General features: G+C 43.3%; 1 protein-coding gene across 1 annotated transcript in view; it reads left to right on the forward strand.

Annotated features, from left to right (window-relative positions):
* SUFU (SUFU negative regulator of hedgehog signaling) overlaps positions 1 to 17661 on the forward strand; it is an 86822-nt gene that overhangs the window by 16106 nt on the left and 53055 nt on the right. Inside the window, exon 5 of the mRNA XM_010714640.3 lies at positions 7590 to 7726. Within this exon, the coding sequence (XP_010712942.2) occupies positions 7590 to 7726 (137 nt within the window). The remainder of the gene's footprint in view (positions 1 to 7589; positions 7727 to 17661) is intronic.

Below are 17661 nucleotides of genomic sequence, written 5' to 3' on the forward strand. Positions count from 1 at the left end.
GGTTGGGTAGGAGTTGATAGCAGCAACTGCTTCTGTCACAACAAGGTTAGCATGTGTGTGAATTATCAACTGTGGTCCTGTTCGTTTGGGTTTGGATGTGGTGCCAGTAGTGAAAGTTCCTACCTGTATTCTTGGCCGTGATGTTTTGCTTTATTGCTTTCTCTCTGGTTAAGGCCTGCTTGGAGAGGTGGCTTCCACAGCCTTGCAGCATCCAGCTCCTGCGTTTTTGATGGCTGTCATTATTTTCCATCATATCACTGCTGAATGTAGATCAGTAAAGCAGAGCTGTTTTCATCCTCACCAGCAACAAAGCAATTCACAAACTTCCCTCAGAAAACATACACTTGGGTAGGTGTAAGTGGGTCCTACATGAGTATTTCAGAAAGCTGAGAAACCTGCTTGCAAAGAGCTACATCTGTTTGGATTTAGACGTCAGAATAATTCTCTAAGAACAACTGCAATTGTTCTTTCTAGAAAGGTTTTCCATTTAACTGATGGCAAACACATTTGATGCAACTTACTGCAAAATCCATCTCCAAGCAACAGCTCTGAGATAGCAGTTGCTGGACTTCTTGAGCCATGTGTTGCTTACTGCCTGACCTTGATTTTATGTTAATAGAAATCTTTGAGCATGTGTTCTTTTCGCATTCATATTTTCCCTTTTTCTGTGGGAAGCATTTTCTTTAGGCAAGGTAGAAAAGAGTCCAGTAAAGCTCTCTGTGCGCAGGTTCAGGGCAGTGAGAACTTGTGGAATTTCCTGCTGGGCACGCTGAAGAGATAACCATCTGATGGCCAGATAAAAACATCTGACAAATGCAGGGACTATTGTTTTTCTTCAAAATTGATGCTTTTTTGATGCTAAGAGACAATCCAGGAGAATATGGGAATAAGCAGGTGTGTTTGGGCTGGAGTTTTCCTGGGTGCTTTTTAAGCCTTTTGTGTTGGGGGGATGCTGTGCATACCGTCAAGGCTCTCAAATGAAACTTTTATATGGTTTGACAGCTGAACTAAAAACAACCATTTCCTGTTAGGCAAGATGGTGGAAGTACTGGGAGGGTCATTTCTTTTTCCCTTAACTTCTGGAATCTGTGAATGATTTGCTTGTGGTGATGGGACATGGTGCAAGTGCCTGGGGTCTGAATTCAGGAGACTGAATCTGAACAGTCTTACCTGGGGCACTGCAACCAGTGCCCTAACCTGGAGATGAGATGTTGTTCCAGGCTTCCACTTGGGTTTCAGGCATATGACCACCCTTTGTGATGCTGTTCACAGCCAGATGTGAGCAGCAGAAGGGAAGTGGCCTCTATTTTTCTCAGGGAAAACCTGTGAAGTCTGACACGTCAGCTCACTTGTGAAATGCCCCCAATGCTTTTTTGTTGCTCTGTGTTGCTAACAGTAATATCCTCACTAGCTGATAGGAGATCCCCTGGGATGGTTGCTCTCATAGAGCCATGGGTCTGTCTGCTTGGGTTTATCCAGCTTCTCCAATGACCCACCGCCCCAGTGGACTGGGACCCCCTACTGCTCAGAGCCGTGGACGCACAATTGCTGGAACTTCTTTTTTGAGGTAGAGTTAGGACTACGATGAAAATAAAAGCAGCTTTTACTGTTGCCAGAGTTAGGAATGTTAGTGGTATTGTATTTCTGCAGCCTTCAAAACAACAGCAGAGTGGCTCACAAACAGCAGAGCAGGAGGCTTTGTCTTGGTAGAAGACATTGAGAAATGCAATAGAGGAGTCAAAGCTAGAGGGAGCGTGAGAGTTTCCCCAGAAGTTGATGTGATGGAGCTGAAAACTGAAGCTGGGCTCACTGAGTGGTGCACCATGAGCCTGCCCTCACTTCCCTTCCCAGAGAAACACCTTTTATCTCACTGCAGTTGCTGGGAGCAGGGTTGTAACTTCTGAAAGCTCATTCCTAACTATTTTCACAGACTCTGAAAGAGCTTTCTTGTTGTTCCCTGGCTGAGATTAATATAGAGAAGGGCCGGTGTTTCCCTATGCAAGCTCCCATTCTGGGGGCTTGTACGTCTAATATATTTATATATGCTTACTCTTACACTCTTGAAAAATAAACACTCAGTACACTCTGCTCCTTGTCCAGTGCTGTGTTGCTTTTCGAAGCAGCATTTCAGAAATACCGCCATTTCACACTGCAACAAAGCAAATCTTTTCTACTTCCTTGCAAAGGAGAGAATGAAAATGCTTTGGCAAATAGCTTCGATTTAAACTGAAAAGCCTCTGGCTTTCAGAGCTGCCTTTAAAGCAAAGGGCTAGTTTGGCTTTTGATCCTCTTAAGCTGGCTTATTTGATGTGAAAAACGCCCTGGGTACTGCTGCAGAGGGAAGTAGCCTTTCAGTTCTCTGTGTGTGGCTTCGGGAGGGGGCTGGCAGTGTGGTGGGGGGGGCTGGAGAGGCTGCTGGCGCAGCTCTGTAAATAAAGGGGCCTCTATTTCTTTGGATTCTTTTGCTGGAACTAAATATCATGGTCAGTGCAACTCTTACCTCATTAAAGGAACAAGCCAGACGTCTTCAGCCTGTGTGCAGCGCTGCACTGGGCTCTGTTCTGTTGAACAGATTTGCTGAGTAGATAAAGAGTTTTAAACCAAAGAACGGCGTGCAGTATATGACCTTGGCTTTCAAACGGTTTGTTTTTGTTCATGTGACAAAAAAAAGGTTTTGATATTAAGTGTAGGTTTGGATTTGACTTGGCAGATACCGGAGCCTTCCATTACCACTGTAGCCATAATATAAAACTATCTGATGGATGCCAGTGGGCAGCAGCAAGCCAAGAATTTCTCCATCACTGTTTGTTTTTGTGAAAACTCACATGGCTGCTGCAGAGCTGGGCTGGTGATAGAGGTGATGCCCTCTCTTGTCGGAGGGGCAAGGCAGCGGATGGCAGAACACAAACCAGGCTGTCTCCTTGTGCTTAGTATCTTTGGGGGAAAATGAGGATTTTTTTTCTCTTAGTGTTGGGGGATGGTTTAAAATAAAAAACAACAAAGCCCTTTCACTCAAAAGTGCAGGGCTCAGCAGAAGCAAGGCATAGAGCAAACTATGTGAAATATTCAGATGTGTTAGTACAGAAACTCAATGCTGTGTTGCAACTTCCAGTTTATGTACCTGGGGCTATGCATGGATACAAAATGTGCTTTTTGAATTTTCCTTCTGGCACATGTGCTGTCAGTGCGTTGGTTGGTGTGGCACTGTGGTATTCCTGTAGAGCTGAGACGCTTCGGGACTTTTGTATTGAAACTGTATTGCTGAAGAAATGGTGCATGGTGCCCTTCAGGGTTGAGGTGGAGAACTGAGCTCCAGCCAAAGCTTAAATTGGTTGTTGTGTGAACTGGACACCTTCAGATTTAGAAGGAGAAAAGCAATAGTAATAAAAATACAGAAGCCAACCAAAATAAAGGAAAAGAAACCTCTTCAAAACCATCGCCCCGGTTTCCATGTCCCTTGTTCACAGAGAAACCATCACCGAGAGAGCTGAAGGCTTGCCAACGTAGAACCAAAGCCTGTAATAAAGAGGTATTACCTGCAGGGTTTACTCAGGAGCTGGGGTCAGGCTAACCTGGGAACAGCATGGGTGCTTTCCTGTCCGCTTGGAAAGAAGAAACAAGGAGGGAGCGCTGTGCCGCTGGATGAATGGGAAGGGCATGAGCACAGCTCACTTCTGTGTGCCCTAGCAGGATGCCCGGAGAGTGTTTTGCAGGGCTGTGCATTCGAAACCACTGTGCGCAACAGCTAGGAGGAGTGTTAGTTGGGTTATCTTCTTCCCCTCCACCCCAATTTTCTGTGGGCTTGAGGCTTATTCAGCCTCTGTCTTTTGGAGGAACAATTTATTTTTAGCTTGCTGGTTGATGGTGGCCAGCCTGAAGAAGCTCAGTGATGGAGTTTCTTGGAAGTTTTGTGAAAATTGGGAGCTGGGGTAAGGAGCTTGAGTTTGAACATCTGCAAGATGCAATGCCTTTTAGTGTGGTTGCTCAGCATCCCACATGTCCCTGGGATACCCTGCGAGCAGGGGCAGTCCTGGGAATCCTGTATTTCACAGAATCACAGAATCACAGAATTGTAGGGGTTGGAAGGGACCTCTAGAGATCATCGAGACCAACCCCCCTGCCAAAGCAGGTTCCCTACACAATTTCCGTGTGGAAGTGATGCAGTGTCCTAGTGTGCATTAACTTGTTTATGGGGTCTCACTTGATGAGCTCCCCTGTTGCAGATAGGTTTCATGTCTGGGATGGGTGCACCATTTGTCTCGTTGGTAAGGTTTGAACCAAAAGGAAAACAGGTGATTTGGGGAAAGAGCAGCTGCCCACTGCCCAGATAGGAAGGGTCTTCTTACCTTTGTGTGGGATCAAATGCTGTTTCCTGGGCCTTCCACTCTCAAGGTCCATATGTCTAATGGCCTTTAGCTTATAACAGGGCATTCTGGGACCTGAGGCTGCTAGAATATCCATCGTGTTGGATTCCTGCCATAGTCTTGTCTCAGCTTCTGGTGAATTCAGGATTTATTCCGGGCTACTTTGTAATTGAACTGAGCGTCTGTAGGAAAGGCGACCTCAGAGTCGGCAGCTGGGCATAAAATTGACTTCGTATATGGTGTGGCTGGATCCTGGGATTGAAGGATTTATGGACAGTTGTTCACTGAGAGATTTTATGATAGCTGTTAGAACTATTCTTGACTAATTTTCAAATAACATACTTTTTTGGAAGAATAAAAGCAAAAACTTTGGCAGAAAATGCTAACTGAAATTGACTACCCTCATTGCATTCTGAAGGTTAATACTTCTTTCATTCTATGGAAGACTTGTCTGAATTAAACAGAAATGTTTTTTTAAACTATCACAGGTTTTTAAAGTCACCTGCCACAGATGTTCAAAACCAAGTAACTAAAATGAAACGAACTCATATCAAAGACTTTATTGATGAATTGCTTTGAACAACTGTACAATGCAGGGGAATTGCATGTATTTAAAATTGCATCCTAACAAAGCAGTGTCTCGTCAACAGCCTGTGACCATTAACTATTCTAAAAAAACTTAAATCCAACTCTTCAGGGATTCTAAAGATCTTAGAAGGAAACTGACTTACTGTTCATTTACTTATCTTTTATTCTATGTATCTTCTTGCAGTTCTTCTCTTTTAAGGCTCCTGTGTTGTTTATGAAACAAAAATCTGTGTGAGTAACATTGCCTGTCAGTTTTGCCATTTTGCAACTATTGGCATGTTGCTGGCCAGCCTTGTTCCCGTAGCTCATTTTGTTTTAAATTTGCTCGAAACCCACCTGAACTCTTCTATTACTCAATAACTTGCTTAAGGATCAATATAAAACATGTGTGGTCTTCTGTTAAGAGGTTATTTCTGCCTACCCCTGAAGCAGGGAGATCTGTGGAGTTTAAAGAACAAAACACAAAAGCAAGATTTATTCAAAATGAGACTGTTGTTTCAGAACTTGCCTTGAAAGGAGGAAATTCAATAGGAAGCCATCTTACTTTCCAAAAAAATTAACTGTGTAAGTTCAGCTTGAAGGCTTTTTGTTAACTTTGATCCTTTCAAAAACTGACCCATTCATAATGCTTTGCAGTTTATGGTGAATGCTTTTTCCTGGAATCAGTCCCTGAATATTACCTACTTCGAAGCATTTTTGTTTCTCCCTCTGTGAAATACTTCTGTTTTTCTTTTGCTAGCTGATACGTGAAACTAATATAACACGACAGGGATGCTTAATGTACAAAGTACAGCTTTGAATTTACAAGGCCATCACCACCCTGTACCAATCTTCTTGGCAGAGCTGCATGCGGGATCGCAGCATGCAGGTTTTGCTGCCCATCCAAATTCCACTCTAAGATCCCTGGCTGTCCGGTTATTCAGTAAGCTCTTGTTTTATTGTAGAACCAAATGTAATTATTTGGCTTATTGCTTAAAAGTACATTTGTTTCCTAAAAGAGGTTTTATGTGTACCAAATGACCGCTATAAAATGTGTTACCTGCTGTGTTTTTGGAGCATTTGCTTCTGTAGTGCATAAAATTCAAATTCTTTTTCGAGGATTATATGTACAGAAACAAAAGTAGGCACACTTGCATGTATACACAAATAAGTATTTAGTCGCTATATTGTTTTCTTCCCTTTCTATGGTAAGTATCTGACTTTCCCTAGCAGCCCTCTTGCTTTCAGGCAGAGCTGTTCATTATCTCTGTGGGCTATTCACGGTTGGGCTCTGTCCCTGGGTGTATTACTTAACTGTTTTTCTTACCTTATCTTCAAGTCTACCGCAAAATTTTCCTTGAAGAGTCTTCATATTAAAGCTGCATTGAATCATGAAGGAGGTGCATTGATGCTTAAATTTGATCAATTTTAGCACTTGCCATTAGTCAGGGTTGCTATAAAGCATGTCTGCTCCAAACAACCTTGTTACTGTTGGAACGCTCCTCCCAGCACTTGGAAGCAGTCATGGCACTGCTAGTGATCTGTGTTTTTCAAATGGAAAATGCTCTCATCGCTTTTCTGACTGCTCCATTTGCCTGAATTTACTGGAGGCACAATGTTAACACTTTTGTGCATTGTATCTTCCATGTGTGTCAGCAAGGTAACAGCATCCAAGACATTCACAAAGCTTCTCCAGAGAATTTGCCAATGCTCAACAAGTAGATTTGAGTTTGCAGAACAACACTGGCTTATGAAAGTTTCTGTGAGGTGTCTTTGTGCCCGGCATAAATCCTTTTCTTTTTCAGATCTGCTTTCTTGGAACACCTACAACAAATGAGATAGGGGTGTGATGACAGTGCTAGGAAGAAAACTGGTGTCCCCACCTTGCTTTTGAGTTTGTGAGCCTAGATATTTGTCCATGAAATTTCTCATTTTCACAGACTAAATGCAGTAGTTTTAGCTGTTGGGGACTTGGATCTTTCCTGTATGTAGGAATGTAAAATACAGGATTGCAAAGGACTAGATTTGTTGAAGCAAAGTAATATGCAGCATCCTTTATTTGCTCCTTTTTTGTTGTTTTCCTGATGCTCCTAATATGAATTTATTCTCCCGGGGAGACCTTGTCAGACCAAACCAAATAAACTGACATCTGTCTCCATCAACTTGGGGAATGGCCAAATGTCCTGATTTATGAGCCATAGTTGTCGTGTTTAATGCTTTTCCTCTTATGTCCTCCCAGATACAGAAAGGGAAGGTGTACAAGCGTTTTGGTTTAAAATAAGGTTGCAGCCCACTTGTGAATATGCAGAAATTTGAGTTCAGAAGAATGGAATAACATTTTCTGTTGTGTACTTTGGTGTTCCCGTTTAAGCAAGTGTATTAGGGCAGCTAGCACAGCTAGCTGTGCAAATTTTGCAACTTTCTTTTAAAAACAAAATCAGGCTGCTAAAAATCATACTTGTCACCCAGAAGTTAAGATGATTCTGGCTGAAAACATTACTATGGTTGTTATCTTTGAAATTATTACATCTGCTAAACTATCCATGTTATGCCATTTGAGCTAGCATAGACTGAAAAAAGAGAACGTGAGTGCTAATGTTGAAGGCTGTTCTCATTAACAAAAATATATTCTGACTTTTCATTTTTTGTTCCTTACAGGTTTACAGGAACAGATGGACCAAGCGGTTTTGGATTTGAGTTGACATTTCGACTAAAGAGAGAAACGGGGGAGTCGGCTCCACCTACCTGGCCAGCAGAGTTAATGCAAGGCTTAGCAAGATACGTCTTCCAGTCAGGTACTGCAGGGTTCAATCTGTTACTTCACATCTTGTTGCTTTCATTCAGAAGGGCTGCATCTGTCATACGGTGCTACAGTCGAGTCTCACAGTTAATCTGTCAAATCTTGAGAGTTTTTTTTGTGTGTGATCATTTGACCAAAAGCACTGGGTCTCTTCCATCAAGCCCTCCTGTTGGGTACAAAATCCAGCTGCTGTTTGGATAATTTAAGATCATTGATATTGAGAAACTGAAGGTACAGAACAGTTAGTAATTATGGGAAAGGAACGGTATAGCGACTGGCACTCTTATGGTGTTCATTTCAGCTCTCCCATTATGAGAGAAGATAATGTAAGTATCTCGCTTGTTTATCTTGAAATGGCTCAGGAGCACACATCTGATAAGGTCTCATTTGTCAGTAGAAGGGCTATAACTTCTGAAACAGTTGGTTTCACTGATCTGTGCAGCTGAGTAGCGCTAGTGTGTGTAAATAAGAAGATGGGAAAGACATGAAAGTTATAATAGATGCCAGGGCTGGGAAGGCTGAAGAATTGGTGCTGAAGAATCAGCTGCGCTTGTGGAGACTTACTAGAAAGTTAAAAACCATCCAGCTATTTTGTTGTGCCAGTCGATTGGATATTATTTGTATAGTGAGAAGGTGAAGATCTGTGGAGTGGCTGAGTGCATAATATACTTGAAAGGCACCCTTAACTGCACGAGATCTGAATAAAAATATAAGAACTTTTTTAACCTAGCTTCAGGTCCTTTACAGGTAATAATCATTTGTTTGGAAGGTTCTTTAAATTTGTAGTGTTTGGTTGGTTAATAAATTGCTGAGTAACTCCTGATTCCACTGCTGGTTTTCAGCCAGCTGGCTGACTCTCAAAAGGGAGAGGTCCAGGTGCAAACAGGATTGCTCTGGTAACTTGTCGTATACTGGTAAGGCAGTGGTAACTCTTGTGAGGTGTTTTTTCTAAATATTGACTGACAGAGACCAATGTCAGCACAGGTTATTGCTTGTCTTCATACTGGGAATGTCTTTTGTTGAAGTTTAAAATGATATAATAATTTTTGTAACCTTTGTGGTGCAGCTATCTTCTGCAATTGCCATTTATGTTTGGGCACACCTGTTGTAGTAGTAATGCTGAATCACAGCCTGAAGCAGTGATTGAGCACTTGGTGGGAAGGTGGGGCCAACCCAGAGGAGCTCAGGTGCAGACAAAGCAACTGAGTGACTGGAAGGAGTGCAGCCAGGATCCACCCCTCCCCAGCCCTCATTTAAGTGTTGGCAGTGGAGGTGAGGGCATCTCTTGCTTTTTTCCTTCATTTCTGCATCCATGGCTGCTGCACTTTGGTTTGTTCTCCTTTGCTGCAGCCAAAGACTTTGCCACCCTGCTATTATCGTGGTACTTTCCACCCATTGCAGCATTACAGCTGTAATCTTTTGATTTTTTTGCAGCTCTTCAGCATCTGAGTTCACATTACTGTAATGGTTTTTACCATTGTTTGAGGTTTTCATCCTGCCTAAATTGTACAGGACGTTAACTTTTTAGTACTTGACATTCATACTCTTATTTTCTGTATCTGGACTGCAGGATCTGGAAGAAAGCATCTGACTCTAACGTTTCCCCTTCAGGTATAGCATACAATAAGTTATGTATTAAACAGTATTACATATAGAACTCTTTATGTAGCCTTTAACATTACCGTAGCAGGGACTACGGTACAAACTAATGTCAGCACCTTATATTTGCATGTTAAACAATCTCTAGTAGCACAGTTGCTTGTCTCAATCTTTCCCTGAATGAGAAGATGTATGTGGAGTGAAATGAGATTTAGCAGGACAAAAGGTAGGATGAAAGTCTCAGAGTGTGAGCTGGTGCTGAGGGCAGAAACTTCCCTGGTTTGTCCAGCAGCCCTGGAACAGCTCTTCCTGGTAGATGAGGCACCACTTTCTGCTTCTTGGTATTATTGAGCCAGGGAAAGTGTTAAAATGCTGCTTAAAAGAGTTTTACCAAGCAAAGGATTGTTGTACTGGAAGATTTCTCAAGTTTCCTGCACTGATGCTGTCTCAGCTTTCTGACTTCGGAGCAAACTGTTTTTAGACTGGAAAGAGCAATTGATTGTACCCATGTGTGTTGGGCTCTGCCGTGAACTTTTAAGTGCCTTCAATATTATCGTCTGCTTATCCATGCTGATTTTGACTATCTGCTATGACTTTTTAAAAGCACTGCTCAAATATACTTAATAGTTTCTAGCCTCCAGGTATTTTGCTCTCAACTTACATTATTAAAAGAAACCCAGAGTATGTATGAATCATAAATCGACCCCTTTGAATATGAAATTGAGTATGAGCCAACAGTACGCTCACCATGCAGCAGGCAAACCACATACTGGGTTACATTGAGAAGAGCATGACCAGCAGATTGAGGGAAGTTATTACCTCTTCCACTTGGCACTTGGAAGGCCTGGCATAAAATACTGGATCTGGTTTGGGGCCTCACAGTGTGAAGGGCTGAGAAACCAGAGTCCTGTAGAGCTGAGAGGCAAGAGTGTGTAAGCTGGGAGGTGTGCTGGTTTGGTCTCTGGGAAGGTGAGGGTTGGCCTAGCAGGAGTCAACAGCTGTTGGAAAGGTAGCTACAAGATGGAGGGCTCATTTTTGGTTTTAAGTTGGTCTTTTACAAGACTTCATTGCTCAGACTTGAAACGTCAGACTTGAAAAACTTGAAAGCTGCCAGGTGCTTGGAGGGGTGGTGTTTCCAAAACCCAATCAGCATTAAGCAGGATGTAGCGCTATTGCACTGTTTAATTTGATGAAAGGTACCTTTTTGCTCAAGTTCTTCTGACTGTGCCATTTGGAGCAATTATCAAATGCAACAACAACAAGCATTGTTTGACTCCAGTGTACCTACCTCATTGTTTGCTTGTTTAAAAATCTGTGGCGACTCTTTAGTGCTTCAAATTGTCTTGGCTCATCAAGTATTTCTAAGACTACTTGAGTAATGCTTGTTAATCCACTCATAACAAGCAAGAAAAAACTAAAAAACTGGCAGGAACTTTTTGGGTAGGTTCCAGGCACTTTGGCTTGTCAAACGATTGTTTACTTCGAATGCTGAGAGCTTAACTCTTATCTCTTGTATAACAAGCCAGCATTTTGGTTATCATAGATGTGCTTTGCTGGGTCCAGTAGTAGTTATGGGAGCGTAAGATGTAGGTATGCTCTTGCTGAGCCTGAGTATTTTCAGCTGGCAGTGGTCGAGCCGAAGACTTATCTAGCAGCTACTGCTGTCTTAAATCTTGTTACTGTGTACTAGCATTTCAAAATGTATCTTGTTGCAGGTGATGTATTTTTGTTACAAAGGCTGTTAAGGAAATGAATGTTGTTTAATTATTTCCATCTCTCCCTCTCTGTGGCTGTACTTCAGTGTCTTCTGCATTGGATTTCAGATCTCCTTGAGCCTTGGCTGCCCTGTTCACTGTAAGGAACACTTGATGCTTTGTGCTTTTGATTAAATGGCACTGTTTCTCCTCCTTCAAGAAAACCAAGTTTGCAAGTCTTAAAAGTTTTTGTGGCTTTTTCTGTTCTTAATTTTATCACTGTTTGACCATGACCACAAATTCCAACTCTGTTATTTTTAGTTTGCAAAAAGAAACAACCCTACAAACCTTGAAAACGAAACTTTGCACAATTCAGTGACCTTAACTTCTTGTCATGGTTCGTGACTATACTGGGAATGTCTGTTGGTAGAACCAATTTATGCTTACAGTTGTTAACTCCTTAGGTACTGCAGAATTAGAGTGCTTGATTAATATAGAGTGGCCATGGGTTTTATTTTCCTGAAATTGAAATCTGTCATTTTTTTCTCTCTGTGCTGAAGTTTGTTTTCAAATATATGCATTGTGTGGGCAATATATTGATGCAGCATGGAAAAAAATGTATTGTTTGTATGAGATCTTGCTGCTGTTGTGTTTCCTGTGCTGAAAGAGAAATCTAAGGTCTAAGGTACCTAAGCTCTAAGGTACAGATTTTGGAGAACTTGTCCAAAAAACAACGACATGAGCTTTATAATTGATCAGTTAGACTTTGGCACCTAAGCAATCAGTAGGAAGACATTTAGGGAATAATGGAAGTTCCTGCCTGGATTTATCAAGAATAAGTGGAAATAAATTTGTATCATAGTAATAGGCACTATAGGAAACAAGGAACGTTAGTTAGTTAGTTGGTAGCAGTGAGACTTTGGATGTAGTAACATGTAACAGGTATGTGAGCAAGCCAAGAAAATGTGATCTTGATAAAAAGAAGGGGATGCAATACTGGTTAGATGTCTTAAGTAGTTGTCTATGTGTTGTCATCAACCACAGAAGATGGGTAGATTTGGGATTCCTCTGAAGTCTGTACTAGGGCTGATGCAATTTGGGATTGACCAGGATGATAAAATCAGAGAAGTGCAAAGTATCCTGACAAAACTTGCAGCAAAGCACTGTATTGCTTGGGATGGAGTTCGAAGTGAACTTAGCAAAGTAAGGAGATGATCTGGAATGCGTGCGTGCAGGAAGCTCAGTAGGGTGCAACAAGTGCAAGTTCCCATGCTTCTTCAGGAATAACCCAATGCACAGTTACTGGCTGGGGACAGACAGGGCAGGGCAGCAGTTTTGCAAGGAAAAGAAAACAATTTTTTGTTTTGGTTGAGTTGGTTTCACCAATGACCTATACCTAAACCAATACTGTTCAGTCTGAGAGGGAGGCAGAATTGTCTAATGCATAAATAGAACTGTTCTGTATTTTGCATGGGGTACCTACAATACACTGCTGTCACCTCCTCAAGAGGAAATGTAGAACATTGGCTCCTGTTTGGGGCAAAAGGCTTCAAGTCAGATACATCCCAGTAAAGTCTGCAAGAGGGCAGTAAGAATGATCTGGAGGTCTGGAAAATATGACCTAAGGAGGAATGATCAAAAGAACGGCATTTGTTTAGTCTAGGGAAGAGAAAATGGAGGGTAGATGGGAGAACAGTCTTCAAATATGCAAAAGGCTGCTGTAGGGAATGAAGTAATATTTTTCTCTGTGTGCCAGCAGGATAGGAGAGAACTGACACTGATGATGTTTCTGTAAGGTAGGTTCACAACTTGTCATTAGGAAAATCTTCACTAGGTCAGCGGTAGGGAGTTGCTTGTGTCTGGGGAACTGCAGAATAGTAGTAACAAAATATACAGGCAAAGGAAGCGTGTCAGATGCAGTTTCCAGATGATGATTTAATGGAGATTTCAGCCAATTACTTCCGGAGAAAGTTGCTTACATGCAGGAGAGGCAGCTGTCAGATCTTAGATAACCTTGACTAAATAATTCCCTAGCAAAGTGTATTACACCTTTTGCAAAGTGTGTTGGACAGATCTGATCCCAGCAGATGCAAAACAAGTTATACATGTTGATAGCAGTGTGTCAGCAGTTACCAAACCAACAGTAGATTATGGGTTATTTTCTTTACAAGCATCTCTCTTGGCATGTCTGACCCTCTGCACTTCACTATGAGGGATTCTCTTTCCAAAAGATTAGGTATGAAATGTCCTCAATTTATTACCGTGAAACCTGTAGGAACTCAGTATCTCTGAACTCCTGTCCCATTCTGCTGTGGATCAAGTCCGTGGGCCAACTTTCCAAAGTTACTAGAAGGGAAAGGATACTCAAAAGCACCCAATGCACCACAGGCTTGTAAGCCTTCAGAAGCCAGGTTGCAAAGCAAACCCACGCTGATATATCTAGTTACCTCTGACAGACAGTGATTTCCTCAGGTAGAAATTCCTGTCTGATGGATAGTTTGTAGTTTGAGGAAACCCATACGCTGTTCCTGCCTGTGTCATTATTGCACTGAATTGATCTGAGTGTATTGTACCAGCTTTGCTGCCTCAGTTTCCCTTCTGGCAATTGAGCGTGATTGTGAGAGTGGTAAGAACTGCAGCTGAAGATGCTCTCTTATTCAGCAGTTTTCTTCTGATTCAAGTTAGTTTAATCCCAGCCACAGAGGCACTTTGCACTTGACAGGCAGTATAACTTTTACACTGAAAATGAGACTCAGTAGGATTAAGTGATTTGGCTGAGGTCGCAGACCTGAAGCCATTACACTAGCGAATGCTTTGACACCTGTTGCCCTTGCTTAACCACTAGACCTCATCTTCAGCTCTTCAGGGGTTTAGCAGGCTTCAGTGTGTAGCCTCAATGACTCTTTCCTTGCTGACATGTTTTCAAACACTCTCAACACTAGCCAATTTCTGTGTGTAAAAACAAAACAAAACAAACTCCTCGCTTCCTTGAATACAAATGAGGCTTGTCTAGCTTGTTTGTCCAAGTTTATTTCTTCCCAATAGGATAACTAAAGCCAAATAAAATCTTCCAGTAATTCATAGATTTTTTTTTTTCCCCCTGACTGTGCCTTTATATGTTTTTAATCCTAGGCTGATTTATTGTTCTCTTCTGGTTGCTATGGCTCTGTAAAATATATATTTTTTTTATCATCTGTTTGTAATATTGACCAGTTTCCAGTGTGGAGCTGGCCCTGGCTTCACTCTTGTATTCCAGGATTTTAGATTAAAAATGGGTGGATTAACTGTGTTTTTTACTCCACAAAGCAGTATAAATCAACATGAATTTCATTTCAGCAGAACCCATTACACAGTGAACTCTGTGCAGACACAGCAGTGCAGTGCCATTGTAGAGCAGCACCCAGCCTGCCGCTGCCCATTGGTGAGTAGGATACAGCTGGGCACGCAGGCTGTGTGCCTTGGTTCTGCACAGGGGCATGGAAACGTTCTGTCCCTGGATCCAATTTAACTTAAGTTTGTTGTGGCCAAAAGCTCTCATCATCTGATAGTTATTCAGTGGTCCATGAGAAATTGGTTGGGTTTTAGCCTAATTCCTCTTAGACATTTCCCATAAAACAAGCTGTTCTGTGAGCAAAGCGCACATCCTTTACGTATTTGCATCCTCGCTCCTCCCTGTCCCGCAGCGCTGCAATAAATCCAGTTCTCTGTGTGCTGCTGCCCATGAGCTCACCTCTCCAATATTTCCCACTCCCTATCTCCAAAACTAAGCCCAGCACGTCCCCCATCCTCCAGCTGGGAGCTGTGTGCTGTGGCCAGCACTGTGCGCTGTGCTGACTGCTGGAACCAGGCAGCTCCACGTGAGTCCTTCAGCAAGGTGCCTGGTGGGATGGGCAGAGCTCTGTCCTGGTAGGTGTCGCAGCAAAGCACTGGCTGTAGAGTGACCCAGCTTGTTTACTTCCCTTGTAGACCACAAAGCTTATACAGCACTGCTGTTAAGCCAGAGAAGCAGCTAATCAGTCGCTTCACACTGAATAGACCTCATGGAAAATAGTTTCATCTGTAGAAAAGATGCCTCTAAGAGGAGACAGTGTGTAGGAGTATAAGTACATGTTCTTTTGAAATATTGTCCCAGGATTGCACAGAGAAAACATTAAAGCTGGGACCACATTTATTCTTCCTGCTCAGGTTGTTCAAGGTCTGAAACATGTGGGCTGGCACTAACTGCTCACTGTGCCCGGCAGCCAAACAGTGCAGTGCAGGTGCTGCCAGGCACAGCTGGTAGAACTCGCTCACTTTGCCTGTGTGCTCCCATTAACTGGCCCAGAGCAGTGCCAGCTGCAGCAAACCCTCCTTCTGCAGCCTGTGAGACATCAGCTTGCCCTGACTGCCCTCAGCCTGTGCATGCAGTTGTAAGCCACCAGAACTTGTACCTGAGCTCTTGGAGCTAGGCACCTGCCCACTTTCCTCATGCGGCACCTCTCCAACAAGTTCCAAGAAGCCTTCTCACTGATCAGTCTTTGGCATCAAACTTTTTTTCTCTGATCTGTTTTGGCTGGGTTTTTTTATGCGACTATTCTGGGTTTGATCCAGCAGGACCTATTGAAACTGTAGTATAGCTGCTCTTTTCCATTCTCAAAGAAATGTCCAGTACCCTTGCTTGCTTTTTCTTAATGTTGTGACAGTCTTGCCCTCTAGCAGGACTCTAGAGGAAGCGTAGCAGTACTACTTGCACAGTGTCTGTGATGTTCAATACAGGAAAAGAGGGAGAGGATGGACCCTGGCATTGGTGGCGCTGAGGCTGGCGCATGGCTCAGCGTGCGGAGGTGCATCTACCTTCTCTAACAAATTTAAGTGTAATTTCCTCTTTGCAGACTTCCAGAGCTTAATGTTGTTTGTCATTTTGTGTGGCTGTGATTTTTGGGCACCCTTTGAGCTCAGTGCCTTTCCCCATGCTTGTGAGGCAGGGACGTGTGCTCGTGGTGCTGAGGGAGGCTGCAGTTGTTACAGAGGAGCTGTGGTGCCTACCTGGCAGTGAGCTGACACACACCTGGATGCCAGTCATTCCTGCAAGTCTTGTCTGGGCCAGAGAACTGGTTTCAGATCCTAGTGTTAAATTTTAGATCTTGGAGAGCAGGAAGTGATGAAGCAGAGCTGCAGGTGTGACAGCTGTGCAGCACTGCTGTCACCACATGGCTGGTATGCTCACTTGCACACTGCCCTGCTCTCATTCTTCTGACAGCATAAATGGAACGGCCTGACCTCAGGTTTTGGATGGCTGACTGTACTTGGCTTCCCTTTCTGCTCAAAACAGGCAGGGTGCTGCCTCTGTGCAGTACTTCAGATGTCTCAGCACAGGGCTCCATCCTGCCTTTTGTCACTCCTCCTACTGCTGCTGGGACCAAGCAACGCTTTCATTTAGTGCTTGCTGCTTTTTTCGTTGAGTAACGTCTCCCTGTGCTTTGCTTGGAAGTTGCACCAAATTGTTTTTTCTGCACTGATGCGAAAACCCCAATAGCCCTCTAGCCATGTTTGAAAAGTGCTGTGTGCTTTCTCGTGGACTGGAGGAGATCTGCAGCACTGCTGTGTGATACTGCCTTTTGCTTTGTCAGCACAGAGGGGATCAGCCTGGCCTGGGCAGGAGGATCAACAACTTCCTCACAACATCAGGAAGAGTTGTCCTGTGCCTTGCCAGGGAGCTGTTGTTGTTGCAGTGTGTAACTCCCAGCTGAACACAGTCTCTGACCTTCCTTTGCCCTGAAGGCTGTACTGACACTAAAGCACAGGGAGACTTTGTGCCAGGAGCAGAGGCACAGAAACTCTTTGTTCCTTATAAAAGACTGTTGAAATAGAGGAAAAGCTATCTTCCTTCTGCCTGTATAGCATTTCTAGGCAGTAAGCAAGGGATCTCTACACTGGCTGAAAGAAGAGGCTTGTTTTTAGCTACTGCTGCAGTTTAGATAAAGCAGGTTTAGGCCCAGTTTGTGTTGGCTGGATTTCAGCTGGTGCTGTCCATTTTAATTCTGTCAACCCCTGTCCTGTTGCAGCCTGGGAATTGAACTTGGCTCATTGCTTTTCAGCTGTTCAATACAGTTCATTCAGTTGGTTTATTTGGGGAAAAAAAAAAAAAGTTAAAAGGATGTGTCTTTTCTGTGCTCTGCATCAATCCATGTGTCACGGTCTGCTCTCAAATGTCATGGATAGACAGAGCAGTGGCACTTATAAATGCAACCATACATCAGATTTGCAAATGCACAAGTTACTTCAGCCTATGTACTGCAAGTGGGCTCCCTGGAAGAGGGGGGGTGGAGGGGAAGAAATAGGAGTGGATACCCAGAGAAGCCTTGATGCATCTTGGTGCAAGGCTATTGTGACAGCTGAGAGATGGAATGGCAGACAGCAGGCTTCATGCCCTGGGGACCTCAGGATGCTGGCTTCTGGTAGATGTTTATCAAGAGAGGTCATAGTTCAGGATCAGAATCAATCTCGCCTGTTTTCTGCCCAAGGTAGAGGGAAGCCTTTTCTCCATTCTACCCAGAGCATCCCTGCTACAAAAGGCTGAAGAGCACATGTGCTGGGGACCAGAAGAGTAGTTCTAACTCGTGGGTAAGGAAGCAAGGCAGAAGCTACACATGTTCCA

This window comes from Meleagris gallopavo, chromosome 8, assembly GCF_000146605.3.
Source record: "Meleagris gallopavo isolate NT-WF06-2002-E0010 breed Aviagen turkey brand Nicholas breeding stock chromosome 8, Turkey_5.1, whole genome shotgun sequence".
Classification (NCBI taxonomy): domain Eukaryota; kingdom Metazoa; phylum Chordata; class Aves; order Galliformes; family Phasianidae; genus Meleagris; species Meleagris gallopavo.